The sequence below is a fragment of the Pteronotus mesoamericanus genome, unplaced genomic scaffold (genome assembly GCF_021234165.1).
Source record: "Pteronotus mesoamericanus isolate MK-2021 breed Mesoamerican mustached bat unplaced genomic scaffold, CSHL_Meso_final scaffold_408, whole genome shotgun sequence".
Taxonomy (NCBI): domain Eukaryota; kingdom Metazoa; phylum Chordata; class Mammalia; order Chiroptera; family Mormoopidae; genus Pteronotus; species Pteronotus mesoamericanus.
Window position 1 is genome coordinate 4075926 of NW_026555315.1, and position 26920 is coordinate 4102845.

A 26920-nucleotide genomic window follows, 5' to 3' on the forward strand; every position below is an offset into this window, starting at 1 on the left:
AAGAACGGACAGTCAGAGCCAAGCGGTAGCAAAATCTTGTATTAAGTGCAGAACAAAGCTGGGTCCTTGTCATGCTGGTCCCAGCTCTTTGGTTACAAACGTGCTTGGGTGGGGTGGGTGGGGGCAGCCGAAAGGTCCCCTTCCTGCTTCCCAGAGGACATCTACCCCCAGAGGCACGGGCCGGCGATCAACATGCAGGTGGGTGGGGCCGCCAGGGGTCCAAGAACGGTGTAGCTGAGGTGAGGGGAGAGGGCAGCGGGGGCCCGGGTTCTAGAACAGCCAGGTGGGGGTGGGAGCTCAGGTCTGGAAGAACTGTTGGTCCACCTGGGTGCTGAGGGTCCCACTGGTGGTCAGCGTGCGGCTCACAAACTCCTGGGTCACGTGCCGGGTGAGGGAGCCACTTGCTTCCAGGCGCTGGGGCCCCAGGACTAGTCCATCTATGGGGCAAGAGGTGTTCAAGGACCCTGTCTAGGTCCTTGCCCTCTTCCCCGGTTAGTGCTGCGCCCCCCCCACCCCCTCAGGGGATCCAGGAGCCCCCACCCGGCAGCTCACCCAGGAGAAAGGGCTCGGTGGTGCTGGTGTGGGTGATGCTGCTGTACTCGCCGGCCAGTGGGTGCTGGTAGAGCCCGGCGTGGCCTCCCAGCTGTGGGAAGGGGCCTGGGGAGGGCGGAAGAGCCACTCAGGTGGCGGGGCAAGAAGGTATGGCCAGAGAAAGGGCGATGACAGGGATGGGTGCCCTACCTCCATCCTGGGACTCGATGGTGATGATCCCCTCGCGCTCTGGCCCAAAGCCTTGGGTGGTCTTGGCCTGCACCTTGAACTTGTAGGGCACGTTCTCGCTGAGGCCGGGTACCGTCAGCCTGCTCTCGGGGCTGTCGCCGTCCACCAGGAACGTGGTGGCTGGCTCTGCGCAGGGAAGACGCCTTTAGCCTCGGTGGCTCCCTCGCCACCCTTCCTGTGGCCGCCCAACCCTGGGGCGGGCAGCACCTCCTCCGTGGGCCATCTCGCAGGTCACCAGGTAGCCCAGGATGTCGCCATCAGGCCTGCGGGGCCGCTCCCAGCTCAGCTGCAGGGAATCTGGGCTCAGGGCGGTGAACACCAGCGGGCCTGGGGCGCTGGGCGTGCTCAGAGTGAAGGCGGAGCCTGGGGGCGGCAGAGGGAGAGGGTAAGCAGGTGGGGGGGTGGGAGGCGGGGCAGCCAGGGGGCGGGGGAGGCGACTCACCTGGCAGGGGGCAGAGTGGGCTCTGAGGGTGCACCTGGGACTCGATGGTGATGACGCCCTCGCGCTCCGGGCCCCAGCCGTCCTGGCTCTGGGCCCTCACGCGGAACACGTAGGAGTGGTTGGGCAGAAGGTCTTCCACCACCACGGACGTCTGGGTGGGGTTGGGGATGTTGAGCCGATGCAGCTCGCCTGGAGGGGTGGGGGCATGGGAGCTGCTTTATTCCTTCCCTGGGCCGGTCCTTCCCTAGGCTTCCGCCAAAGACCTGGGCATCGCCCACCCAGGCGAGCCGTGGTCGGAGGTCCGCCCCATGTGGTACGGCCGTCCCGGCTGCGCGCTGCACACCGGACAAGTGGGGTCTGACATCCCACCGACCCTCTGGCTGTTGATGGGCCCGGGTCACGCTGCTGTGAGTGTGTCTGCCCAGGGAAGTGCCGCTTTCAGTTCCTGCAAAGGCATCTCCCAGGCCAGCAGAGGCCCTGGGTCTCAAGGCTGACGAGGCCTCGTTAGGCAAAACCTTGCACGGGGAGTAGCAGAGTGTCCCTGGGGGTGGATGAGGACTGCGAGGCAGGAGGCAATGCCGGGCGGTGGCATTGCAGTGAGGCCCTCTCAGGACGGCGGGCTGGGGGCCTTGCGTGCTCTAGGGGTTCCTGCCACAGCCAGGTGTCCCCGGGGGTCGCAGCGGGGGGCCGTGTCCCCACAGCTCGCCCGCAGCCATGTCTCACCGCCGTTCAGCAGCTGGTACTCCACGCTGTAGCCCTGCAGCGCCTGCTCACACTGCGGCTCCTGCCAGCTCACTTTCAGAGACGTGGGCCCCAGGGCTGAGAACACCAGGCGAGTGGGCGTGTTGGGCACACCGGCAGCCAAGCGGGAGCCTGGAGACAGGAGGCCACAGTCGGCCCGGGTCGGGGGTCCCAGGGCCGGAGCCCTAGTTCGGCCGCTGACCTCCCGCAGCGGCGGCCTCTGTGCTGATGGCTGGCGGGGCGGCTCGCTCCCCCTGCGACACCCTGTCCAGGCCACCCAGCACCTCCCACAAGGCCTCAGAGTGGGCATGGGCCCTGCCTGTGCCGGGAGAGGGCAGGCACTGGGAGTCGGCCAGGGACCCAGGCCGTAGCTGGCGCGGCCCCCCGCCCCCGCCCAGCACCCCGGGAAAGCAGAGCGTGTTAGCCGGCACCAGCGCTGATGTGGATGGAATGGAGGGGAGGTGGTGGTCATGGGTGGTGACTGCAGTGGCCGTGGATGACAGATGGAGCAGGACAGCTGAGACACTGGATGGCCGCCCTGTACTACCTGGGCCCCAGGAGGGCGCTGCTGGCTGCCCGGCCAGGATTATAGAGTCTGGCGAGTCCCTGGAGGGGGGCGCCCCCTTCCTCTGAGCCCGACTCCAGGACCCCAAGGTCCAGGACAGCGGAAGCCTGCTCCTCCCGTCTTCCCAGATGGGAGGGAGGCCTAGGGTGGGACAAAACAGGCGTGAGGGGGCGGGAGGTGTGTGGGTGTGCTGGAGGATGTGTGTGTGGGGGGGTGGGCAGCAGCCCGGGCCCCAGCAGCTGCAAGAGAGGGGGGCCGGCAGGAGATGCAGGGCGGGGCGGGCGCTCACTGTGCGAGGAGAGGGAGGTCAGGGTGGAGTAGTCTCTGGGCAGCGTGCCAGTGCCAGAGTGCTCCGTGCGGGTCAGCGAGTGGTAGTCTCTCGTGAGGGTGGAGGACGTGCTCAGCATCCGATGCGACAGCTGCGGGCTCAGGTGGGTGCCGTAGGCGGCGTTGGCCATGGTCATCCTGTGCAGGGAGTTGGCACTGCCCGGGAAGGCAAAGTCCATCCGCCCGTTCACCAGGTGATCTGCGGGGGAGAACAGGGTCACTGGGACAGGCCAGCACCAGACCTTGGGGCCCTGGGAATTCCGGGGTTACCTACCCTCCAGAGGCCTTGGCATAAATACAACCGGCCCCCTTGGCCTACGAGGGACAGAGGCCCAGGTCCCTGGAGGAGTGCCAGGGGCCACAGAGGCTTCTGCAACCCGCATCCTCCGGCCAGGCGGGATGCCACTACGCAAGGTCAGCCCCGCTTGGGGGACAGCCCAAGCGCCTGCCCTGGGGGTCCTTTGGCTCTGAGGATCTGCCTCCATGCCAGTGTTCAGCCCCTGGGAGGGCAGGGGCCTGACTGCGCAGCCCGGCCACAGCGAGCTCAGGCTGGGTCCCTGAGGCAGCAAACCGGTGAGCCTAGATGGGTGCGGGGTCGGGGCACGCCCAGCAGGGCCGGTCACCTCCGGGGGGCCCTGGCGTGGCGCCGCGGGCCAAGCCGCCGCCCTCCCCCACTGCTGCCCCCGCGCCCCCTTCGGCGCCGTCCTCCGGGGGCCCGCGGGGCGGCTCGGCGGCGTCGGAGGAGCGCCCGCTGCTGGCCGACAGGCGCGGGATGAGCTCCGGGGGCAGCCGCCACGTGACGCGCCGCAGGTCCAGCTCCTCCCCGAGTAGGGGCTCGAACTTCCAGCCGCCGCCTTGGGAACAACGAAGGGCGCGTTGGCACCGCCGGTGGGCGCGGGAGGCTGCGGGGTGAGCCCGGCGGCGCGGGGGGCGGCGGCGCCGCGACGTGAGCGGTCCTCGGGCTCTTTGGGATCCAGGTGGGGGCGGAAGGGGTGCGCTGCTGGGACCCGGAGTCGGGCGACAGGCGGGACCGTGGCCCGAGCGCGGAAGAGCCCTCCAAGCGATCAGTGCAGCCCGGGTGGCAGCTGGTGAGGAACAGCCCTTGGACCAGCACGGAGGCCAGGGTAGCCCTGGCTTTGTCGCCAGCTGAGAGGGCTCCCTGCTCCGGGCCTCAGTTTTCTGTATCAGTGGAGGCAGCGATCTGCCCCTGGCCAGCCTCCCAGGGACATGTTCACAGGCAAGGTCCGTAGCAGCTGAGCTGGGCCACCTGAGTCATACCAGCCTCTCCTTACCCCAGACCATGAGACCTCTCAGGGCCCTCAGGCTCAGGCTCCTCAAGCCCGAGCTCAGCCCCGACAGGCCAGGCTGTGCTCACTGGGGCCCGAGGCACAGGCCCGGGTGGAAGTAGAGAGATCCCGGAGGTTTTCCCCCCCTGGCGTCATGCGACTGGCGTCTCACTTTACAGATCAGAAAACTGAGGCCCGGGGAGGGTAAGGGACTCATCTGAAGTCCCACAGTGGAGCCAGAGGCCAGAGCTGAGTAGCGGGGAGCGCCAGCCGAGGGCTCTGCGCCACTGCGGGCAGGGCGTCCCGGAGGCAGGAGGGGGACAGGGCGAGGCGCTGCCCTGGGGCCTGGGCCGTGTCCTCCTTCTCCCACTTAGCCCGCCCTGAGCGTCCTGCCTCCGTGACACAGCTCGTGAGCCTTTCGGTAGCAAAGCTGCGTCTCCACTCAGCGCCACGGGCATGAGCTTGTGCACACTTGCATGAGCCTGTGAGTGTCTGCCCCCCAGCACATGTCTGTCTCTCTTTCCTCACGCACAGACATGCGCGCGACTGAGCATGTGCCACGCCAGCTTTGTCCCCTCTGTGCCTGCCAAAGTATTGGCTCGGCAGATATTTGTCTGGGCCTGTGGCGGCCGTTTTGCGTTTTGACCTTCATGCCCAGTAGTCACTGGACCCTCTGTCTTCTGGACACCAGTGAAAGCCCCACCCTTTCGATGCAGGACCCCCACCTTACTCCCAGGGGTCCCAGCCTTCTCACCTGTGTCATCAGAGACACTGGGCCTCTGGCTGCCGGCCGGGGAGCGTAGAACGTCATCGCTGTACATGAGGAAGCTTTCGTAGTCGCCCCCACTCTGGGCGTCCACAATGGGGATGTCAGGGATGATGGGGACTGTGGGGGAGGGAGAGGGTGAGCCAGGGCCCCTACCTTGGCCTCCTGTGCCCCCGTCTAACCCCATGCCTCCCCGCCCGCCACTCACTGGACATGGGCCGCTTGGGCTGGGTGGCCAGGTTGATGATGGCCTCGCGCTCGGGCCCCCAGCCGGCCCCGTTGCGCGCCTTCACCGTGTAGCGGTACGGCTGCGACTCCCTCAGGTTCTCGATGAGCAGCATCCGCTTCTTGGGGCTGTCCACCAGCACCTTCTTCATGGGCCCGATGGGTCCTGGGGAAGGGAGAGCGCTTCAGAGGGGCCATCCAGCTTCCAGCCTGGACCCGGCCCTGCCTCTGACAAGCAGGACCTGAATGGCACCCAGGAGGCTCAGGGAGCGAGGCGGCGAGCGAGCAGCTGCCGAACTCCCGCCGTGCGCAAGCGGAGCCCTGAGAACCAGGCGTGACCGGTTTAGAGAAGTGTCACCAACTTGCCAGAGGGCTCATCACTAAGTAAAGTGGCAGAGTCAGGACCAGACTCAAGTTGGCCCCACCATCACCTGAAACTCTGAAATTCAGGGTGTCCTCTGTTTTTATTTGCTAAATCTGGCAACTCTACTTTGGCCTTAAGAGAACAGTGTAAACATGAGGCACTCTGGTTACCTGTGTGGGAAGGCACCCCTGCCTGTGACCACCCCCCACACACATGTACAACCTCAGGCCTTCCATCCCCTCCAGCCCTGAAGCCTCTGGGCCTGGCCTGGGAACGCACCCTGACCTAAACTTGACCCCAAGCCTAACAAGGCCTCAGACAACAAGGCGTCCGGGCTCGTCCACTGAGCAGGGCAACGTGGCTCCCTCCTGATCTTTGCTGGCTTCCCCTGCTTGGCTGCCACCCCTGGGGGCAGGAGGTGGGGCCCAGTCCTTACGGTTATCCTCATTGACCAGGCCGTAGCAGACCTCATAGGCCGTGATCTCGCCGTTGGTCTCGGCTGGCTCAGCCCAGCTCAGCTGGGTCACAGTGGAGGAGACGACGTTGAAAGCCAGACGTCCCGGCTCACTGGGCACTAGGGGGGCGGGGGGGGGGACAGGAAGAGAGCCGTCAGTGGCGGAGGGAGGGCAGGGCTGGGCACGCAGGCCTCGGGGTGTCCGGGATGGGCGGATGGCCACGCGAGGCCTCACCTTCCTGGTGGGTGCGGCAGGACACCAGGGAGCTGTAGGGGCCCTCGCCCTGCGCCCCGTAGGCGCACACTTTCATCTCGTAGTCGCAGTACGGGTACAAGTTGGTGAGCTCCACTGAGGGCACCTTACTGTCCAGCAGGTGGGCCTCGGCCTCCGAGTCGCCCTGGATCCAGTACTTCACCTGCTCCCAGGGGAGGGGCTGGTCAGTGGGGAACGGAGAGTGCCAGAGCCGCTCGCCCCGCCACTGACTTCCTGCCCTACTGTCCCCTCGGCGCAGATGAGACACCAGGGCTCAGGAGGGGCTGAGTGACCTGGCAGGTCCACGCCGCACGGCTGGGGCAGAGCGGGTGTCTCCCCGGTGGGGGGAGGGGCCCCATTCCAGAAGGGAGGCCAAAGGTCTGAAAAACTCCCCGGGCAAAGACAGGTATCCCCCTGCTTCCCCTCAGGCTCCTCCAAGGGGCCAAGCGCGCCCTCTGCTCTCCCTCATGGTCCTCTGGCCATCGGAAGCCACCTCCTCAGTGGTTGCCAGGCCTCAGCATCTCCCTCCAGCCCGCATCTTACCCTGTACCCTGTTGGTGTGCCAGAAGGCGGCAGCCAGTTGAAGTGGATCTTCCGGGACCCAGCAGCTTTGGCATTGGGGTTCTGTGGGGCACCCAGGTCACTGTGAGGGCCTGGGAGTCTTGACAGGGTCTGGCCCTTGAAGTTCTGCTCCAGGTCATCTGCAGCGGGTGAACACAGGGCCCGGCAGCCAGCTCAGAGAGCCCGTCTTTGGGGTAGGGGTGGGCGGAGGGCGGAACCCGCTCTCGCCACCAGGGGGCGCAGGAGGCCCAGTGAAACAGCCAGCTACAGTCAACCGGCACGTGCCCGGCCCAGTCTCTGCGAGCGGCCTTCCCCCCACCCCCCCAACCCCCGCCCCCCCGCTCCGGTGCTGCAGGGGGCGGGCTGCCAAGCACCGGGGGGAACCCAGGAGGGTCTGGGGGGAATGAGGAGGAGGAGGGAGGTCGTCTGCCCCGTGTTTTCCCTTAGCAGCTAAGGGAATGCTCCACATGAGGACATCTGCTCCTCCTCTCCCCACCCCGGCCCTCCTCCCAGCAGTCCCCCCTCCTCTCCCATTTTCCCCACAAGCCTCCTCCGGGGGTGCGCACACAGACTGGAGGCTAAGGACCCATCAGAACTGACCGTTTCACCCCTCCCCTACTGGGAATAGCTGCATTTTAACTGAAACCAAGGCAGAAGTCAAAGAGCTCAGCCGGCCAAGGGTGAGATCCTCGGCGCTCACAGCAGGCCGGTGGCCACACGACCCCAGCCTTTGTGGGTGAGAGTAGGGGTGTCGGATAAAGTGCAGGACGCCTGGATGAATCGGAATGTCAACTCAACATCCCAGATACTGCGTGCGACGTGCTTGCGCTGCAAACCTTATCTGCGTGGGCCTTTAACGGGGGTCCACGGGCGGTCCTGTATTTTTACTCGCCGGGACTGGCAGCTTTTGTGGAGAGGCCCCAGGTGTCCCCCCGTCCCGCCCCCCGCTCCTGCTTCAGCTGGGCCCAGGCTGTGCCCACCTCGGTCCCCGATGATGACAGTGGCTGTGTGGGGCTGGCCCAGGCGGGCCCCGAACTTGGGGTTGCTGAGTTGGACGTGGAAGCGGCGGACCTGGCGGCCCCGCAGGAGCGCGTCCATCTCCTGCAGCTCCAGGAGCTTCACCTGCAGCTCCTTCCAGGTCTCCCCCGGCTGGAACAGCAGCTCGCCCTCCGTGGGGACGTAGTCCTGGGAGAGGGGAGGGGTCAGACCGGGCCTCGCGTGCCACCCTGCCCTCACAGATTCTGAAGACCATCGCAGATGGACTATCCCACACGGACACAAAACGGCTCAGGTGTATATGGCACCTCCTCAGCGTCCCTTTACAAACAATACAAACGCAGCAGCGTCCAGGAGAGAGTATTGTCCCGTTTTACAGATGAGGAGCAGAAGCTCCCAGAGGCACAGAGGCACGCCCCAGTTCGCACAGGTAGTTGTGGTGGAGCCAGACAGGCAGACGGAGGTGCGTGGCAGACCTGGAGAGGCCCACAGAGGCAGGCTCTCGCCCTGGGAGAGCTGGGGTTTTCAGGTCCTCAGCACTGTGGCTCTGAGATCTAGGATCCTGCCAGCCCCCAGGTCCTTCCTCGTAAGTGGGGTGCTTGCATCAGTCCCGACTCTCTACCTTCAATACCCCAGGGTTTTCATGTGTGTCTCACAGGTACACAATCAGCTGAAATGGGGGGCTGTAACCCTCACATGAGACCACTAGGTGGCGCCCCAAACCAATATTTCAGTTCCAAGCACAGCTAGTCGGGCCCACTGTGCGCACCAGGTAAATTCAAATGCTAGAAAACCCAGAAATTGATACCGCAAGTGTAAAAAAAGCAGGAGTCACCTGCAAGACAATTGACGTGGGCTGGGGGAAGCAGGACTTCAAAAATGTCAAGATCGCGAAAGGCGAAGCTGGGGAATTGCTCTAGCTTAAAGGAGCCTAAAGTCACATGGCAGCAAACCGCAATGCCAGACCATTGGTTCCTGGACCGGGGAAAAAGCAACCAAGGACAAACGGGAACAGGTGAACACAGGGAGGGCTGAATACAGGCTAATCATCGGGCACTAGTATAAGGCGGAGTTGCTTAAGTTCGGTCATTACGTTGTAGTTCTGCAGAATGACCTTGTTCTTAGCAGGTGCCTGCGGAAGCGTGTAGGGTCTACGTGGAGTCTGCAGCTTTGAAGAATTCAACAAATAGAACTAAGCGGACAACTTTCTCTTCCTGTCTCTCTGCAGCCGTAGATATAGGGATACAGAACTACAGACATATCTGTACCTGTATCATTCACGTGTACCTAGATCTACAGAGAAATGTTAACAACTGGTGGACCTATGTAAAGAGTAGATATGTGCTAATTTTATTAGTTTTTCCATTTTTCAGTAGGTTTGATGTTTTTCAAAATAAAAAGTTAGGAAATAATACAAATGCTTTTAAAAAGTTGTTAAATACCAAAGCTTTTTTTTACAAAAGTGTAACAGGATAGCCAGAATCTGTTGTATATTACAGCCTATTCAGTGAATTTCTGGACATACAAATTTTTCTTTGGAATTTCCAACAGGAGCATTGAATCCGTAATAAAAACTGTTCCCACCAATGAAAAGAAGATTCGGGGGTGGCTGGCTGCTGGCCCCTGCCTTTGCTGAATGGGCCTATGGGCCCGGTAAAACTGGATTTTACTGCTTTTTGACTTGATTTTTGATTGAAATATTTTTAGTTTTTAAATGTTGGTAATTAACTCAGAAAAACAAATCTGTAAGCCAACCAAGCACGTCTCCCACCTGGATTTGGCTACTCCCTGACACAAGGGCCCAGGGATCAAGGGGACGCGAACCACACGTGTCACAGACTGCCCTGAAGGGCTGCTCTTGAGGCTTGGTCTCGGAAGGGCCTGCTGGGCAGTGACAGCGCTTGGGAGGTCTGCCCAGGGACGGGAGGGCTGTGCCCTCACTTCCAGAAGCCCAAAGCCCCTGGCCTGGGGCAGACGGGGAGTCTATTTCTCTACGAAGGGTTTGTTGGAAAGGGGACATGAATGGTCTGGACACGCCCCTGGCTTCCGTCTCTGGCAGAGCGCCACCGGCACTTTCGGTGAGTAAGATGCCCCAGCTGCAAGGTTGCAGGAGCGGGTGGGCATGTCCTTGGGAGGCCAGCCAGGGCCACGCCCAGCACCCAGGGACCCAGGCAGCTGCTGTGTCCTGCTCCCACCTGGCCCCTGGGATGTGCCCTCAACGCCGCATCGGAGCCTTACCCGGTTGCCCTGCGCCGTGTTGTCCTGTGTGCGGTAGGTGACCTGGGACTTGCCGTTGTCCAGGATGCGCCGGACGACGGGAATGCGGGCCACTGGCTCCCCACCACTGACCAAGTACTCAGACTGCTCAAAGGACACTGTCCCGGTGGCTGCAAGGGGCCCAGGACAATCAGAGGGTCCTCGCCTCCATTCCTTCTCAACTCCCGCCCTCCCTCCGGCCCAGCCAAGTCCAGACCCCGGATCTGCCTGTCACCCCCAACCCCACCACTCTCTGGGGAGGACAGAGGAAGGGGATAGAAAATTTTTCCAGAAACAGTTGAGGGGGCTGGGACAGCGTCCAACAGACACCCTGGACGGGGCAGGGCTGAGAAAGGAGGCCAGGTGGGGGCACAACCCCGGACGAGGCCCTGAGTCTGCGGAGCAGCGGGGAAGGCGGCTTGGCTGTCGGTGGGGCAAAGCCTGGCCCAGCCCCAGGGCGGCTTGGGCAGAACAAAGCCCCGTCCCTCCCTGCTCCGGGGTCCTGGCAGCCTGGGGAGGCCCGTTCACCTCCCTCAGGCAAAGGCCATAAGGGAGAGAACAGGGGAGGGATGCGGGTTGGCACCAGGAGGACCCAGCACCCTGCGACTGTGACGCAAGCTCCACGCCAAGCTGTCCAGACACACGCCCCGCAAGAGCCTGCAGCCCATTTTGCAGACGGTGAAACCAAGGCTCACAGAGGTTCAGTGACCTGCTGGGCCACACAGCCAGGCCTCCCTTCCACTCACATGCACGGGGCCACAGGCCCCCTTTCTGCCCCAGGCTCCCCACTCCCTGACCGACCTTGCTCCTTGATGATGGTGATGTTTACCAGGCGACGGCCGAGGGTGGCAGTGCCCACGGGCACGTTGATGGCCTCCAGCATCAGCTGCTTCTGCTCGTCGTCCTCGGGCCGGATGAAGAGGGGCACCCGGACGTCCACAAGCTCCACGCCCTCCTGGAACTCCACCATGCCCCGGGCATCTGGGGGCAGGGGGGTGGGTACGGTCAGACGTGGGGCAGCAGCCACACCGGGCTGGGCGGCGAGAGCGAGCTGCTGGGGGAGCCCGCCTGCCCGTACCCTGGTCCGCAGTGAGGGTGTAGTAACCGGGGGCCACCTTGAGCTCATGGAAGGCCCCCTGGGCCACGTGCTTCTCCGTCAGCTTCAGCAGGGACTGCTTGGCTGAGCGGGGCGCCATCAGCACCGTGTCCACGATGGTGTGGTCCTGCCTGCAGGAGGGGCAGGTGGGAAGGCGTCAGGCTGGCTCTTGTCCCTGTGCACGCCTCCTGCCTGTCCTCTCCCCATCAAGGGACAAGATATGGGGCAGCAAAAAGGGTGCATGTTCTTCAGGACTGGACAGTCACAGAAGCTCAAGCTGGCCCCACCAGCTCACCCTGCAGTCTCAGCCAAGCCGCGGGGCCTCTGGCCTCAGCGGCCTCGTCTGTGACACGGGGCTATTCCCACCCAGGAGATGCAGGGCAGCGGAGATGCTCAGGGTGTAGGCGCTGAAGCCTGGGCTCAAATCCTGGCCCCATTTCTTAATAGCCAGGTAACCTTGGGCAAGTGACTTGGCCTCTCTTAGCCTTGGCTGGCACGGGGCCACCCTGGTCCTGGGTGGTCCCTTTGGTTCCCTGTGGCCTGCCCATTTGCACGAGGCTGGCTCATCGTGAGGGCTTCCCATCAGTGTTTCCTGAATGAAGGTCCTAACCCATGACCAACAGGGACGGCCTTCCCTTCCTACGGGGTGGGAACAGGGCCGGGGTGGGGTGGACAGGGCAGGCAGCTGCGGTTGGGGCTGTCCCGCCATGTCTTCAACTCACTTCTTCCCGGCGTTGGGCTGCTGCCTGTGGGAGACAAAGCGGGGACCGTGAGCCACAAGGCCCCTGGGGCAGCTCCCTCCACCCCCGCCGCCAACCCTGGGCTCCGAGGACCCACCGGAACTTCGTCTGCTGGAGCTTGTGTGAGCCGGGGATCTGTCTGTACACCTCGTTCAGCTGCCAGGCAAGGGAGGGCCGTGAGGCTGGGGCCCTGGGCAGGCCTCTCTACACAGAGCCTCTCAGGCCCAGGGGACCTCCCAGGGCTGGCCTCGTGCCCTCAAGGAACATTCAAGGGGATCCCATGGTGAGCCCACACCAGGAACACATCCAAGGAAGTCCTTCATCCCTACCCGGAGAACTCCAGGTTCCACGGCTGTGCCCCGCGGCTCTCCCGCCCCCTGGCCCACGCCCACGCCTGGGGAGGTGGACCGCCTTACGTTCTCCTCCACCTCCTGACGCAGCTGGTCACACTCCCGAGTTTCTGGCTTCAGCAGGTTCTCGGTGCAAAGGCGGGCGAGGCGCAGGGACAGACCGTAGGGCACTAGGGGCAGGCAGGGATGGGGGTCTTTAGCCTCCTGCGTGGCGGGCCCCACAGATGCCCCCTTCAGGGCCCACGCTAGGAAGGGGCCCCCAGCTGGCTGGGGCCTGAGGCCCGTGGCTCCATTGCGAAGGGGAGAGAGTCGCCAGGCCTGTGCCTGCACCCAGCACCCGGAGAAAACAGAAACGACGGGATCCCAGACCCGGCAGCAGCAGGGGACGCGTCCGGGGCGCCGCCGGGACTGCAGCACCCAGCCCCGGCCCTCACCCAGCTCCGTGGGGTTGGTGCTGGCGGTGTGGGTGGCAAAGCCAGGCCGCTGCACGTTGTTGGTGACCTTCCAGCGCACCCTGTCAATCCCCTTGAAGTTCCCGCTGCGCAGCATGGGCGTGTCCAGGTGGTCCGAGGCCATCAGGTTCTCGCGCAGCATGTAGTGGTCTTCCTTGAAGCCCACCATGTGACCTCGGGACAGGGTTTGCAACATGAGGCCCCTCCGCAGGTGCTCACAGCCACGGCCCTTGAGGTGGGACCCAGGGCCCCCCTCCTCGGCCCTGGCTCCGCCCCCCCTCCGCCCCAGCCGGGCACACAGTGGCCAGAGCCCCCCGCCCCCGCCGATGCCGGGCCCACTCCTACCTCGGTTGCAGCACGGGAGAAGCGCCAGGCAGGCCTAGGGGACAGGGGTGGGGATGAGGGCCGGGACAGCTGCCCAGCCCAGGCAAAACCCTCCAGCCACCCCTCCCCACAGCAATGGTTCCGAGGGGCCACTGTGCCTACCCCCAACCAGATACCAGGGTACCCACGCAGTTGCAGGGACCTAGATGGGGGGCGCGCAGGGCGGCACGGAGGGTGACGGGGCAGAGGGTTCCCAAAGTTTGTGCCACGCGACCCTGGTCTTGCAAGGTCCCCTGTAAAGGTTCTATGATCAACCCCCTTTGGGAAGCCCTGAGGTCATGCCCCACCCCAACTTATAGAGTCACTGCGCTTACAAGTAGGCCAAAGGCTCTGAGAAGTCCTGAGAGGCTGACTGTGTCTGGCCACAGGGCTCTTGCGCCGTGACACACACTAACACCCCACAGCACCGGAGGCCGCTGCAGTGCTGCCTCCACGCCTACGACTCAGCCTCCCGTGCTGTGCCGTCCTCCGTGCTTGGCTATCTCCTGCCTGTCCTCCCCTACGAGACTGGCAGCTCCTGGGGAGCAGGGCCCTTCCTTCCCTGTGGGCTCCCAGGCTGTCACACGTGGCGGCCCCCAGGGCAGGCGCTCCCAGGAGCCCAGCTGCCGAGGCGGCAGAGGCGAGGGGCTGGGGTGCGGAGGGCACTAGAGCTGCGCGGAATGCGTCGGTTCGCCCAGCCTCTGCTACCTGCGAGGGCCCTGGAGGGATGGGGGCCCCTGTGGGGACCCCGGGGGGGGCTGTTACCTTGCAGCAGGCACAGTACTTCCAGCAGAGCAGCAGCAGCAGTGCCAGGAGCAGGAGAAGGAAGATGAGCAGGGGGATGAGCCACCAGAAGGATCTGGGAGGGCAGTCTGGGGAGAGAGGAAGAGGAGGAGGAGGAGAGTGTGCTCCCTCCCGCCTGGGCCTGATGGGCCACCCCCCTCGGGCCGCCGGCTGCTGGCTCACCCTTCTTCTTGTGCACCAGGACGGTGCTGTTGGGCCCGGGGCTGCCATCACCCTCCACGGTGTAGCTGTAGTTGCAGTCGTCATCCTCGTCCCGGAAGGAGCAGTACTCCACCACCTCCTCCGCTGCACCCCCAGACAGTCAGCAGGGCGCCCTGCCCCAGGGGCCCAGGGCCCGCCCCGCCCACCCAGGGCAGGGCGCAAGTCCTCCTGCAGGGAGACCGGGCCCTGCCCTGACCAGGAACACCAGAGTCTGCAAATCGGTGTCCCCCCCTCCCCACCCCGAGCATCGCCGGGGAGCTGGGCGTCCAGAAAATGTGTCTGACCCACAGGTGAAGAGGCTGAGTGCCGCCTGGCCTGCTGTGGCCCCCTGCTGTGCTCAGGCCCCGCCCGGCCACTTGCCCCACGGCCTCCCAGGCTCTGTGGGCCCCAATCAGCTGCGCCCTCAACCCGGGTCTGTGGGCCCCTCCCAGGCCTGCCACCCCTGTCTGTGTAGCTTCAATTCAGACACGAGCCCCCTGTCCAGGCCTAGCGCCCCGCCCAGATAGGGGACACCTCCGACCCCCCTGAGCGTCCCCTTGCCTGGGCTCTCAGCGCCCCCGATCCTCGGCCCCTGCCTCGTACCTTTCTTAAGCTCGTCCACCATCTTGACCTTGAAGCGGCAATCCTCGCACATGCGCCCCTTCTTCTCGCCGGTGCCCCAGGCCTGGCACTGCACGCAGGACCGCAGGTCCTCGCAGAGCCCCAGCCGGACCTGGTGGGGAGGAGGGGCCGAGGGCAGTGTGTTGGGTGGGCCCCCTCCCGCGACCTCACACCTTTGTGCCGCTCCTGTGGCACCAGGCTTGGCCCCTCCTGTCCAGCCTGCCCTGTGCCCGGGGTCCCCACGCCCGCACCCAGAGACCCTGGCCTCACCGCCGAGTAGTTGATCTCGCAGATGCTGTCTGTGTAGACGGACTGCTGGTTGCAGTGGCAGCGGCCGCACTCGCAGTGGCCGCGCCCGTTACAGATGCCCTGAGGTGAGAGGGGGCGCCAGTGAGCCAGCTGCACCCCCATCCCTGCCTGAGAGGGTGGGTGGTCCCCGCCGGGCCCCCTCTGCCTGCCTCGTGCCCAGGCCTACCCCATTGCTGTCGATGCAGGTGGCATTGCTGAGAGGACAGTCGCAGCCCGGGCCCGTCCAGCCAGGCTCACACACACACTGGCCCATGGAGCAGCGCCCCCGGTCTGCAGAGGGAGGGGAGGGAGAGGAGAGCCCATTCCCACCTGCAGTCCCGGCTGCCGCACTGTGGGGCGCGGGGGGCAAGGCCTGTGGGAGCCAAGCCTTGAGGGCGAGGACGTCTGCAGCCAGGGCTAGTGCCTCCCTTCCTCGCTTTCCTGGAATCTCCTTTCCTCCGTCCACCTCCTCATCCCACCTCCCACTTTCCACTCTGCAGCTAGAGCGACCGTCCCAAAACACAAGCCCAATTGTGTGGCTCCCCTGCTTAAGAACCTCTAATGAGCGCTGGCTGGCGTGGCTCAGTAGATTGAGTGCCGGCCTGCGAACCACAAGGTTGCAGGTTCGATTCCTAGTCAGGGCACATGCCTGGGTTGCAGGCCAGGTCCCCAGTAGGGGGCGTGCAAGAGGTAGCCATATATTGATGTTTCTTTCCCTCTCTTTCTCCCTTCCTCTCTCTCTAAAACAAATAAACAAAATCTTAGAAAAAAAGACCAAAAAGACCATCTATGAGTCTTGGCCAATGCAACGAGGTAAGAAAAAGAAAAAAAAAATACAGTACTGGAAAGTAGGACATAAAACTGTCATTACTTGCAAGTATCAGGAACATGTCATAAAATATGAGGAAGTATGTATAGATAAATTATTAGATTTCATAAGTGACTTTAGCAAGGTATCTGGATACGAGGTTAATGTACAGATAGCCATAAAATGAAATCAAAACCTCAAATGACTCTCTCTTGCCCAAAGGACAAAGTCCAATATCCTTAGACTAGAATAAGGACTGATTGACTACGGCCTGCAGGTCAATCCGCCTCAATAGCTGTTTTGGCAAAAGTTTTCCCGGAACGCCGCTGCCCTCATTTGACATGCTCCCCGTCGCTGCTCTCTGCTGCAGTGGCAGAGCTTAGCTGGGACAGAGACCATACGGCTCCCGAAGCGGAAGAACATTTATTTCCTGGGTGTTTAAGGAAACATTTGGACTAGACCAGACCTGGACGTGCCTTGGACCGGAAGCCAAGCCCCTTGCGCTCCGGCCTCGCCTCCTTCCCCAGCAGCGTCCCCCGCCCCCACCCGCCCATCTCCCAGCCCTGCCTTTGCCAGGCGCCCTGGGCTCCCCTTTCATTTCTCTGAGCGCACGCTGGGATGGGCAGAGCAAGAACAGCAGACAAAAGGGTAGAAAAGCAGGGGTTTGACCCCCCAGTGGCAAGCATACATTTGGGCTTAATAAGTATTTGGTGAGTTGGATTTTCACTCATCCCCCTTCATTCACCCATTTAGTCCTTCCATGGGGCACCTGCCTGGATTCTGGGACCCAACCAGCTCCGAAGGTTTGGCCGGACTATGTGCCCGTGACCTTGGCCACACCGTGGTAGGCCCTGTGTGGCTCTATGGGAGGCAGAGCTCCAGGCCGTGCCTGCTGGCCATGTGGCACCTTCTGAGAGAGGAAAGGTCGCCATGCCGTGTACCGTGCGATCAAGTACTGCATGTACTCGGCTCAGGATATCGCAGGTAGGGCTGGGTGGTCCCCATCATAATGAGGTGAGAGAGTAGAGAAGCAAGGGAGGCACAGACTGCAGGGCCGCAGGACCGCAGCGGGGTCGGGGTCTTAACCACAAGGGGAACGTCGCACTGGCCCTGGGTGTCAAGCTTGCGGAGGGGACAGTGGTCCAGGTTGGGAGGCGCTCAGGGAGACTGGAGGGGGCCTGGGCCAGGACTCGGGGTTCTGACTCCCAGCCGGGGTCTGGATTGAAGACCAGCCAGTAGGCAGGGCAGGGGCTGGGCCCCCAGGCCACCAGCTCTGGCCACCGCGGCTATTGAGCTCACCGTTGCAGAGGACCCCGGAGGTGCGTGGACACTGGAAGTTGTCAAACTCGCAGAAGTGGCCCTCGTAGCGGCCGTCCCCATAGCACACGCAGCGGCCGCACTGGCACTCGCCGTGCCCGGAGCACGTCTTGTTCTCTCCCTCCCGCAGGCAGGGCTGCGTGTCGCTCAGGGAGCCTGTGGAGCAGCTGCAGGTACTGCCGCTCCTGGGGGAGGAGCCGGTCTGTTCCCCGCGGCCTGGGCCACAGCCGGGCCTCTGCTGTCCCCTCGTACAGGTGCGAGCCAGGGCCCTAGAGAGGGCCGGGCGGGTCCACGTCGCCCTGACAGCCGTGGCTGCACCGACTCAAACCTCAGTCCCCTGAGACCACCCCCCACCAGGTCCCTTCCTCATCAAAGACCTGTTCAATGATTTGAACCCGTAAAAGACCTACTGCCCTTCATTTATGAGCTCATTTCTGATCAAGTCCTGTGTGCACATGGCTCAGGATACTAATGGCACAGAAGGCACGGAGTGAAAAGTCCATCTTCCGCCCGTGCCCGTCCTCCAGTACCCAGCCCCCTGTCCTGACGGCCACCACTGTCCTGATTCTTGCATGTCTTTCCTGATACACCCATGCATTTCAAAGTGCTCTGAACTGGACCCACGTAGCCGCTGGGTGTGCCCCCTCCCAGCCAGGCCCGCGCGGTGCCCCCAGGGTCGGGCCCGCTCGCATCCTGCGCGACCCCACTCACCAGCCCTCGTAGCACACACAGTGTCCGCACATGAAGTCTCCGTTGCCGCTGCAGTAAGGCGACGCCACCTCTTTTTGCTAGGTGAGAACATGGTGGGGTGTATGGGAGGAGGGGGCCAAGGCCACCGAGGCGTCTGCGGCCTCTGCCCCCCGGGGCGCCCCTTACAGGGTGATGTGGCCACAGGAGGCCCTGCTTCCCCACTCGGGGCTTGGGGCGGTTGGCTCAGCTCCTTCCTCCCTCCCTGGGGGCCATGACCGCCGTACCAGCTCACAGGCGCACACGTCACAGATGATTTCTGCGTCCATCCTGAGGCCATCAGAGAAGGAAGGCTTCAGGTGGATGTGGCCCTTCTTGTCATTTTCTGGCAGCTGGCACACATGCATCCCATTCACGTCCTCGATGGCCCGGAGCTGAACGTGGTAGGTGCCCTGCAGGGACCCCCCTGTCAGCAGAGGCAGGCCCGCTGGACGGCGGGGCGGGGCTGGGGAGCAGGGGCGCCCGAGGCAGCCCGCTCCCTGCCCGCTCCTCCTCAGGGCCGAAAACGTGCTCCTTCCGGGCACAGTGACATAGCAACAGCAACGACAGTAAGAAGAGCCTCCTTCGGCCCGTTCGCTCATCCGAGCCGCCCTCTGAGCTGCACGCAGACTGATCCCGCCATACAGACGAAATTACGGACAAGCCTGGGACGGTGCCCGGCTCCTCAAAGGGGCTGAGCTCCGGCCTTCACGCCCAGGCCTGTCTGACGCTGGAGGCCATGCTCTTGACCTCCGCCCGGGCTGACCACCCTCACAGGCTACTGTGCCTGTCCTCCCTGCCCTGGGGCCCCCCGGAACGTACCACTTCTCCTCGCTGGATGTGGAAGGAGCCAGACTTCGTCTTCGGGATCTTACTAGTGACCTCCGTCCGCAGGCCGCGGGGGATGTCCAGGGCCCGGATGTCCAGGTTGGAGCGAATGTTCTAAAGGAGGGCCAGTGGTCAGTGGTCTGGGGGCGCCTGGGCTCCCCTACTCGCGCCTGGCTGTGCCCTACCCCCGCCTGCGTGGATGGCTGGGTGGTGCGGGTCAAGGTGGCAGAGCCCGCAGGAGCCTGGGGCCAGGCCTCAGTGGGCTCCCTGGGGCCCTTCCTGTTTCTCAGCTCAGCCTGGCGACATGCTCTGCCCCTCCGCCTCCCCCGGCCCTGCCCTGAAAAGGCTCGGGCCTGAGCCGGCCCTGCCGCTCACGTCGAAGGCCTGCCGCAGAAGCTCCACGATGTTGGACGAGTCTTCCTGCAGCACGCCCAGGGAGGACACGGGGAAGTACGTGTGCAGCTTCTGCAGGGGAGAACGCCAGACCCAGGGCTCAGCCTTGACGGGGGTCTTCTCGGGGAATCCAGGCCACAGCCCGAGGCCCCCCACCCCCGCCCCTGCCGTTGCAGACGGGGTGGCTGAGGCCTGGAATCTGCTGGTGTATTTCAGAATCTGCCCTCTTAGCCCCCGCCTGCCTGGGAGCTGGGTTGGGGGATGGGCACACGCCCTCCCAGTCCCACCAGGGCACAGCCTGGAGGTTCTGACAGTCTAGGGGAGGGAGGGAGAGGGCATGAAGGGCGGACGAGGGACGTCTGAGGAGTTTCACAGACGCCCACCCCGCCCCCGCCTCGCCCAGTGAGGTCCCAGGCCGCCCACCACCCACGCACCTCGTAGTAGCTGTAGGAGTAGTTGGTGACGGCGAAGATGGGGATGATGTTGTGCTTGCCCAACAGGCGCACCAGCGTGGGCACGGACGGGTAGTCCTGCCTCTTGTAGTGGGTGTAGGTGCCCGTGGCGTCCAGGTGGCACTCCTCGTCGTTTCGCTGCAGGATGCCCGCCAGCACGTTGGCGCCGTCGGCTTCGTAGTGGAAGGCCGACTCGGTGGAGAACACCAGCAGGTGGGTGCTGTCCGGGCGCCAGCCGATGTCCTTCTGGGGAGAGCAAGAGGGTGCCCGTCCAGCAGGCTGCCTGCTGAGGACATTCGCTGCGGCGCCGCGCACGACAGAGGCCATGGGACAAACAGCTGCCACTGTCACGAATGACACGTGTGACCAGGGCGACGTGGGAAGCAGAAACCGGTGACAGGGAAGAGGAAGTGGGCACAGGTGTGTGCACCCAGTGGGCACCACGCACGGTCTGAACCAGGTTCGTCCGGCTGACCCCCAAGGTCGTGGGCCACCCTCGAGAATATCTCAGCTGCAGAGGAAAATGTCCCCGTGCAACGTTAAATAATGAAAAAAGCTGGTTAAAGCGGGTACGGCAGCGCCCGGCACCTTGTTAGACAACGTGAGGGACGATGTGGGAAAATGCATTACGAAAAGAGAAAGTGCATCAAGTAAAAAGGAAAAAAAAAGCAAGTTTCCGTTAGAAACATGCAGATTCCAGCCCTCTAAAATGAGGCAGAGGGAACAAAGTGTGCTGGCGGGACATCAGTGGCTGCCTGTCTGATGATGCAGAGGTCACGGGCAATTTCTGTTCTTTGTTTTGCCGAACTGTCTGTAATAAGCGTGTGCTCTTTTCAAAATGGAAAATAAATTGACGTGCACATAAAACGAAGTGCCTTCTTCAGCTGCCCCGCCCAGTTGACAGCTGGCATTAGCGAGGAGATTGGGTGGGAGGCTGGCCTCAAGTCATGGAAGATTCCAGAACGCCAGGACTCCTGTCTGCCTCGCTGGCCAATGCAAAAGCAGGCTGTGACCGATCAGGCTGAGGGACCGTGGCTCCCGACACATCTAAATCCAGATGGGGATTGCGGGGTTGGGAGCGTTGCCTGGCCCCAGAGCAGGCCAGCGGGCAGCCCAGCCCTTGTAGAGAAGCGGCCCCCTCCTCGACCGGCAGCACCCACCCCAGGCACTCACTGTGCACACGGCCGTCTGCAGGATGGCATCAAAGCCACCTTCGGGGGCATCCAGGTTGCCTGAGATCCGCTCTCCCTGAAGTTTATTCCGAAACTCATCCACATCTTGGGTCAGTCTGATGACATTCTTGAAGGAGAAGGGGGGGTCGCTGTTGGGCCAGGGCTCCTTCAGCCTGGGCAGAGGTGGGGGGGACAGAGTCAGGGAAAGGGGACCCCACGTTCTCCCGCGCCCACCTTCTCTGGGGAGCTGCCCCCTTTGCTCCTTTCACCCGAAAGGCGTGGAAGCCCCTGGGTGGGGAGCAGGCAGAGTGCTTGGCCAGGACCCCGGCCCACTCGGTCACTCACTTCTCCGGCCTCATGTCCGTCTGGGGGACGCTGACTTTGTCCACAAACTTGCCAAATCCAATCGTGTAGTCTCTGGTGAGGCTCCTTAGGACCGCGGCTGGACACCAACAGGAGAAAGAGAGGGCAGCTGAGCCCCGGCACCCCCACATCAACACAGGGAGCTGGGGCTGCTCGGGAAGAAGAGGGAGGTGACTTCCAGGGACACTTTGCGTGCTCCCAATAGCCCTTGTCCCCATTTGCAGATGAGGGAAATGGGACTCAGAGGACCAGCCTCCCGCATCGAGCGCATTGGAGAAGGCGGCCTTCTCTGGAGCCCCAAACTCTGCGACACTCCCCTGAGAAGACAGGGAGCTCTGGGTGCAGTTCCGATGCCCTGTGCTTCCTTGCAGGGTGGGTGCAGCTGTCCTGGGCCCTGGCCTCCTGAGCCTGTAGCCCGCTAGCTGGGCGAGGCCGCCAGCCTGTCCCCCGCGTCCCCGGCCTCCACGCGGGCCCTGCTGTACCCAGGTGCTCTCCCATCTGTTTGAGGTTGTTCAGATCGTCCGACATGGAGTTGGAGAAGTCCATAAGGATGTACAGGTCCACGGGGCTCTCCAGCGGCTCAAACACCTTCAGCTCGAACTGCTGCTCCTCGCCGGGCCGTAGGCGGACCCGCAGTGCCTGAGGGGACACCTGGCTGCGATGCAGGGTGGTGTCGATCTCGGTCTCCTGCAACCAGGGGAGGGGGACAGCTGGCTGGAGGGCACTCCACAGAGCTGACGGGGAGCCCCTCTGTCCAGCCGGGGACAGAGGAGACCCCCACACACAGCCAGCCTTGAGCATGGAGGTCCCAGCCCCCGACCCCCGCTCCGGGCACCTCTGTGATCTCGAAGCTGCTCTCCATGACCACCACGCTCTCCAGCCGGCAGCCCGCGGCCAGCAGCTCTGCCTGGGTGTTGCAGCGCCGCTCAAGGAACGTCTGCCCGGAGGAGATAGAGTCAGGGGGCACAGGGCCTGTCCTCAGGCTGTTCCCACCCTGGCTTTGTTTCCCCTGAGTGGCCTGCCCCTTGCCTGCTCTGCCACCCATGCCTGGCAGGAGGCTGGGCTGAGGATGCGGCTGGGGCGGGGCGGCCAGGAGGGGCCCCCAGCGCAGAGGCGGCGGTGGGTGGCAGCTCACCTCGTCGGTGCAGTAGGCGCAGCTCTTGTCCACTCGGATGCACTCGGTGCAGCTTCTCACCTGGGCCTTCTTGCAGCGGTTGGCTGGGTGGGAGGACAGGCAGGCAGGCCACTGAGCCAGCCTCGCCAACACCAGGCCCGCCCGCCTGCAGCCGCACTTGCAAGGCGGGCGTCTCTCCCCAGCTCTCAGGGGAGGAACGGAGGCTATAGCCAGCGAACTGCGCTCTGCCCAGGTGGCTTGGCTAGAAACGGGCGGCACTGGGGCTCAAGCCTGGCATCTTCCACTCACCTCCAGAGGGAAGGGCAGCAGGGGCTGACACAGACGGGCAGGCCCATTTGCTGGCGGGGACACCCTGGCCATCTCCCTCGCCCACTCCTCCAGGACAAAGGGGACTGTGTTTATCTTATTTATTGCTGTGTCCCCACCGCCTGGCCCAAGGCCTGGCACACGGTAGGTCATTAATAAATGGATGAAGTAAAACTCCCGGGGTTTCCCTCGGTTCTGTTCAGTTAAAACCATGTAAGGGTCTACTGTGCGCATCTAGTGCACACGGGGTGTCTCCTGGGTCCCAGGTAACAACGGCATGTTGTCAATGTTTAACGATGGATCAGGTTCCCTGGCTGGTGTGGCTCAGTGGGTTGAGTGCCAGCCTGCAAACCGAAGGTTCGCTGGTTTGGTTCCCAGTCAGGGCACATGCCTGGGTGGTGGGCCAGGGCCCCAGTAGGGGGCGCATGAGAGACAGCCACACCTTGATGTTTCTTTTCTCCCTCCCTTCCCTGCTTCCTCTCTCTCTAAAAGCAAATTTAAAAACAAAACAAACAATGGGCCTGGGGGCAGGGAAGCCCTGATGGTAGCTGGTGCAAGCGAGTCTCCGCTGCCCCGCCCACGGCTTCGCCTTATCAGCACGGCTCCCCCACAGGCCCAATTTCAGGTTTCACGGGTAGGGGCCGGCTCCAGCCAGCGCTGGCTCTCGGAGAGCAGGGGATGAGTCACCGGCCTCTCTTGGAATTCAAGACCTCAGCACATCCTGCGAGGGCCTCCAGCCTCTGAGTGGGCAGCTCCTCTCCCTTTCCAACCAGGCCTCCCCCACCCCGCGTGTTCTCAAACCGCACGGCTTGGGCTCACAGCTCCTCAGCCCTTGCTGTGTGCAGCGGTCGGTTTGTTGACCGGCTGGGTGAGTGTCTGGGCAAGACACCCCCTGAGAGGCCTCCACACAAGGGCAGTGCCTGGAAGGGGTGCCCCCTCCCCCCGCAGAGGGGTGCAGCAGGGGGCGCTGGACTCACCCATGTCCCCGGAGAAGCTGGCGCTCAGCAAGGCTGCCAGCAGCATCCTGGCCCATGGGCTGGGGCGCGGCCCTGCCATCCTCTTCCTCCTGCACAACAGCAACAATTCACAACGGTGTCCGAGCCACCCGCTCCCTGGGCCCCCTGGGCGCTCGGCAGGGCGGGCACCGCCATTCCCATTGCACAGGTGCGGACCCGGAGGTGCTGGGAGCTTCAGTGTGACGTCTCAGGCCGCCCGGCCTGGGAGGGGCAGGGCCCGGGGTCCTTGACCCCTCTTTTCGGCCGCCCCCTTCCTTGCCATCCCTGCACTGGCCAGATGCCCTGCAGCCCAGCTGCTGCACAGGGACGCCCCCACCCCCTGCCTTTGAGACTCTGGGCTCTGAGCTCGTCCGGGCGCCAGGTCTCTGCGCTGGGTCATCGAGGCCAGAGCTGCCTCTGACTTTGCCTTTCAGACCCCAGTGGGCCTGGGTCAGGGGTGGGGCCCCCTAATAAGGGGCCACCTCTTGAGGGCCCAGCTCTACCTTGCTGCCCCTCTCTGTCCTGGCCCACTTGTCCTCTGTTGAGGATGTGCAGTCAGGAGGAGAGGGCCCCTCCGGGTGTCTGAGGCGTTCGGCGGGGAAGAGGCGGCTCCCTGCCCTCCCTGGGATGGGTCCCTCGGGGGCTGCCCGTCCTGTCAGAGGTGGGGCTCCGTGCCCTACACCTGCCTCTGCCTGCCCCACACTAGAGTTTTCAAGACCTCTGAGTCGTCCGCCCTTTCCAAAGGTGGCCCAGAGCCAGATTGCCCCAACCTGCACCTCCATACACATACATGCACTGTGCCAGCCACCAGGAGCCCCGTCTGGACCCGTCGGCGGCCCTGGCACCGCGGAGGCCTTTTAGGAGGAGGGCAGTCTGCTGCCTTGGAAACAGAAGGGCTGGCTGGGGTCGCCAGGCCTGCAGGGCCAGGGGCAAGAGTTGGCCTGGCCTCCAGTCCCCGGTGGCCTCAGACCGCGCCATGCCCATTGCCCCAACTCCTTGGGTCCTGCCTCAGTCCCAGGCTTGTGGGGCAGGGCAGCCTCTGGAGGGCTGAGGCCTCCACGGTGCTGGGAAAGCCGTGGGGGAGGGGGCAGGAAGGCATTGCCGTTCTTCCTCCAAAGCGTGCAGCCCCCAGGGGGCCACTGGCAGTTCTGACACCTCCAGAGGCGGAGCCAGCTGGGTAAGGGAGCCCAGGGTCGGCCGAAGCGGGGCTCCTTGGGGAAATGAGTTTCCTGCGGCCATGGGGCACAGGCACCACACCCACAGGCCACACAACACAGGCTGTGGACTTGGCCGCCCTGGGGCTCCGTTACGCAGGCAGGTTCGGGCACTAGAGGGCCCAGCAGGCTCTTAATTACACTGCCGTGCCCATGGGCTGGGCATACAGCGGGCATGGGGCCAACACTTCCTGTGCCTGGCTGCTCTTTAATCTGCCCAGGAGCCCAGCGAGGGACGCTGCAGGGTCCCCATTTCCCAGGTGAGGAGACAAGGCACAGGGGGCTGGGCCTCCCCGCCCAGCAGCCAGTGGCTGGGAGCCTCGGCGGGAACCCCGTTTAGCCCCCAGGTTAGCTCAGAGGCTATGAAACAGCAGGTGGGAGGCTGGTTATGCACTCAAGAGTGTTTTCTTGGTCTCAACTTGTGTTCGTAAAGTTTTTAAAGTGGTTCTTAGTAATAAAAACAATGAGGTTTCGTATAAAAGTTAGGATGGGGGGCTTTTTAGAAGACAGGGCTTTGGCAAGCTGGGCGGAGCGCCATCCTGGCCACCGGGCTGCTGGGCCTCTTCAGGTACCAGCCAGATCCCAGGAGTGTGCCACGGCCACCCTGAAGAGTGCCACATTGCAGCACACCCAGACCGTCGCACACAGGGACGCGTGGGTGCGTGGACACCCTGACACCCACGGGGGCGGAGGCTCAGCGCTCTCACCACACCCACCCTCCCCCCACCCCCTGGGACCAGCTCGGCACACAATGCACCTACCCCCACAGCTCCGCCCCTCCCGCTTTCTCCTTTCCTGGCCCCTCCATGGAAATCAGGGTCAAAGGGATAGGCACCCCCTTCCCTGCTGTCCCACAAGTGCCATCTTTCCCCTCAGCCTTCACCTCCAGCTCTGCTGGGAGCAGCAACAACTGTGCCACTTGTACCCAAGCCTCAGGCTCAGGGTATGGCACAGCTATAAGGGGAGAAGGAGGAGCCCAGTCATTGCCTTAGGAAGCCACCTAGGACCATAGCCGAGGGCCACCCGGTGCCAAGCAGGTGGGATGGGGGCACTGTGGGAGGTTACAGTGGTGGGCCCAGCCCCCACAGCTGTTGGATGAGGTCTGGAGAGCTTCCTGGAAGGAGGGTGTCCTGAGCCGACTTTGTGGGGAGGGCAGGCGTGTGCTCAGCTCAGGGGAGAGTCAGGGGCCCTGGCTGGCGTGGCTCAGGGGGCTGGGCGTTGTCCCACAAACCAAAAGATTGAGGGTTCGACTCCCGGACCCCCGGACACACGCCTGGGATTGTAGGCCAGGTTCTCAGTTGGGGGCATGCAAGAGGAAACCGATCCCTGTTTTTCTCCTTCTCTCTTTCCCTCCATTCCCCTTTCTCTACAGATAAGTAAAATCTTAAAAATAAATAAGAGGAGAGTCAGGGACTTCCCAGACTCCTGCGGGACGGTGCGTACCCCACAGGCCCTGCCCAGCGCACAGGGAGGGCCGTTGCCTCTCCTACGGGTCTTTTCTTCCACCTTCTTTGCAAACCGGGGAGGAGCCCAGCCCAGCAGGCCCGCTGGTTTCTGCCCACTTCTGCACACCCGCCCCGCACCCAGGCCCCTCTCCCCGCCGCCTTCCTCTAGTCAGAGGTCTGATGGCCAAGGGGCTTCTGCAGCCCCGCTGTTCCTCTGGTCTGGCGGCCCCCTGAGCACACCCTGGCAGGCTTGGCACCTGCCCTGGGCAGCATGGGCAGAGGGGGCCAGCGTCTGGAGGGGAAGAACTGGGAAACAAAAGCCAACCAGCCGGCCCTCCCAACCCACTCCCCTGCACAGCGGCCCAGGCTGGGGCGGGCACTCCCTTCTCCCTCTCAGGTCCCAGAATGGGCCCCCAACCCTGGGGCCCCGTGACCCCCGACTGCCTTCCCGCCCTGCACCCGTGCCCCCGTGCCCCCGTGCCCCCGCGCCCGCGGGGTCGGAGGCCGTACCTACCTCCGGACTCCCCGCGCTGGGTTCCGCTCAGCGGCTCGGCGGCAGGCGTGCGGAGAGCCGGACTGTCCGGAGGGCGGGCGGGAGGGAGGGGAGGGACCGCTTTATGGGGCGGCGGCAGGTAGGAAGGAGGCGCTGGTGAGTCAGGCCGGCCGCATTCCTGCACGCCGTGCGCACCTGTCGGGGCAGGAGCGGGGCCCGCCCCCCGGAAAGGGCTGCGGCTCCCGCGGGGCCCGGCCCAGCCACCCGACAGACGGTGGCGGCGGGGCGAGGGAGGAGCCACCCCCTCCCGCTCCAGTCCTGCCCCGGACGCTGAGGTTCCACGCCCCCGGCTCCAGCCTCGGT

At 63.8% G+C, this 26920-nt stretch overlaps 1 protein-coding gene across 2 annotated transcripts; it reads right to left on the minus strand.

Annotated features, from left to right (window-relative positions):
* Positions 1–85: 85 nt before the first annotated feature.
* On the minus strand, positions 86–26647 carry ITGB4 (integrin subunit beta 4). 2 transcript variants are annotated; one of them, XM_054593289.1, is made up of 40 exons: positions 26579–26647; positions 23388–23476; positions 22105–22187; positions 21805–21906; positions 21452–21656; positions 20952–21048; positions 20608–20779; positions 19417–19680; positions 18965–19054; positions 18584–18703; positions 18010–18174; positions 17747–17823; positions 17018–17220; positions 15098–15201; positions 14893–14991; positions 14605–14734; positions 13984–14106; positions 13783–13889; positions 13000–13033; positions 12637–12828; positions 12269–12372; positions 11950–12008; positions 11835–11858; positions 11095–11243; positions 10818–10997; positions 9999–10147; positions 7745–7949; positions 6747–6904; positions 6186–6366; positions 5933–6070; positions 5116–5298; positions 4896–5027; positions 2818–3054; positions 2511–2669; positions 1946–2095; positions 1223–1411; positions 988–1143; positions 742–906; positions 553–657; positions 86–437 (listed from the first exon to the last, which is right to left on the minus strand). In XM_054593289.1, the coding sequence occupies exons 2-40, from the start codon at positions 23464–23466 to the stop codon at positions 298–300; spliced, it is 5409 nt and encodes a 1802-aa protein (XP_054449264.1). In that variant the 5' UTR covers positions 23467–23476; positions 26579–26647; the 3' UTR covers positions 86–297. The 2 variants fall into 2 exon arrangements, with proteins under 2 accessions (XP_054449264.1, XP_054449263.1); XM_054593288.1 differs by lacking the exon at positions 2511–2669 and having other exon boundaries at positions 87–437.
* Positions 26648–26920: the final 273 nt, after the last annotated feature.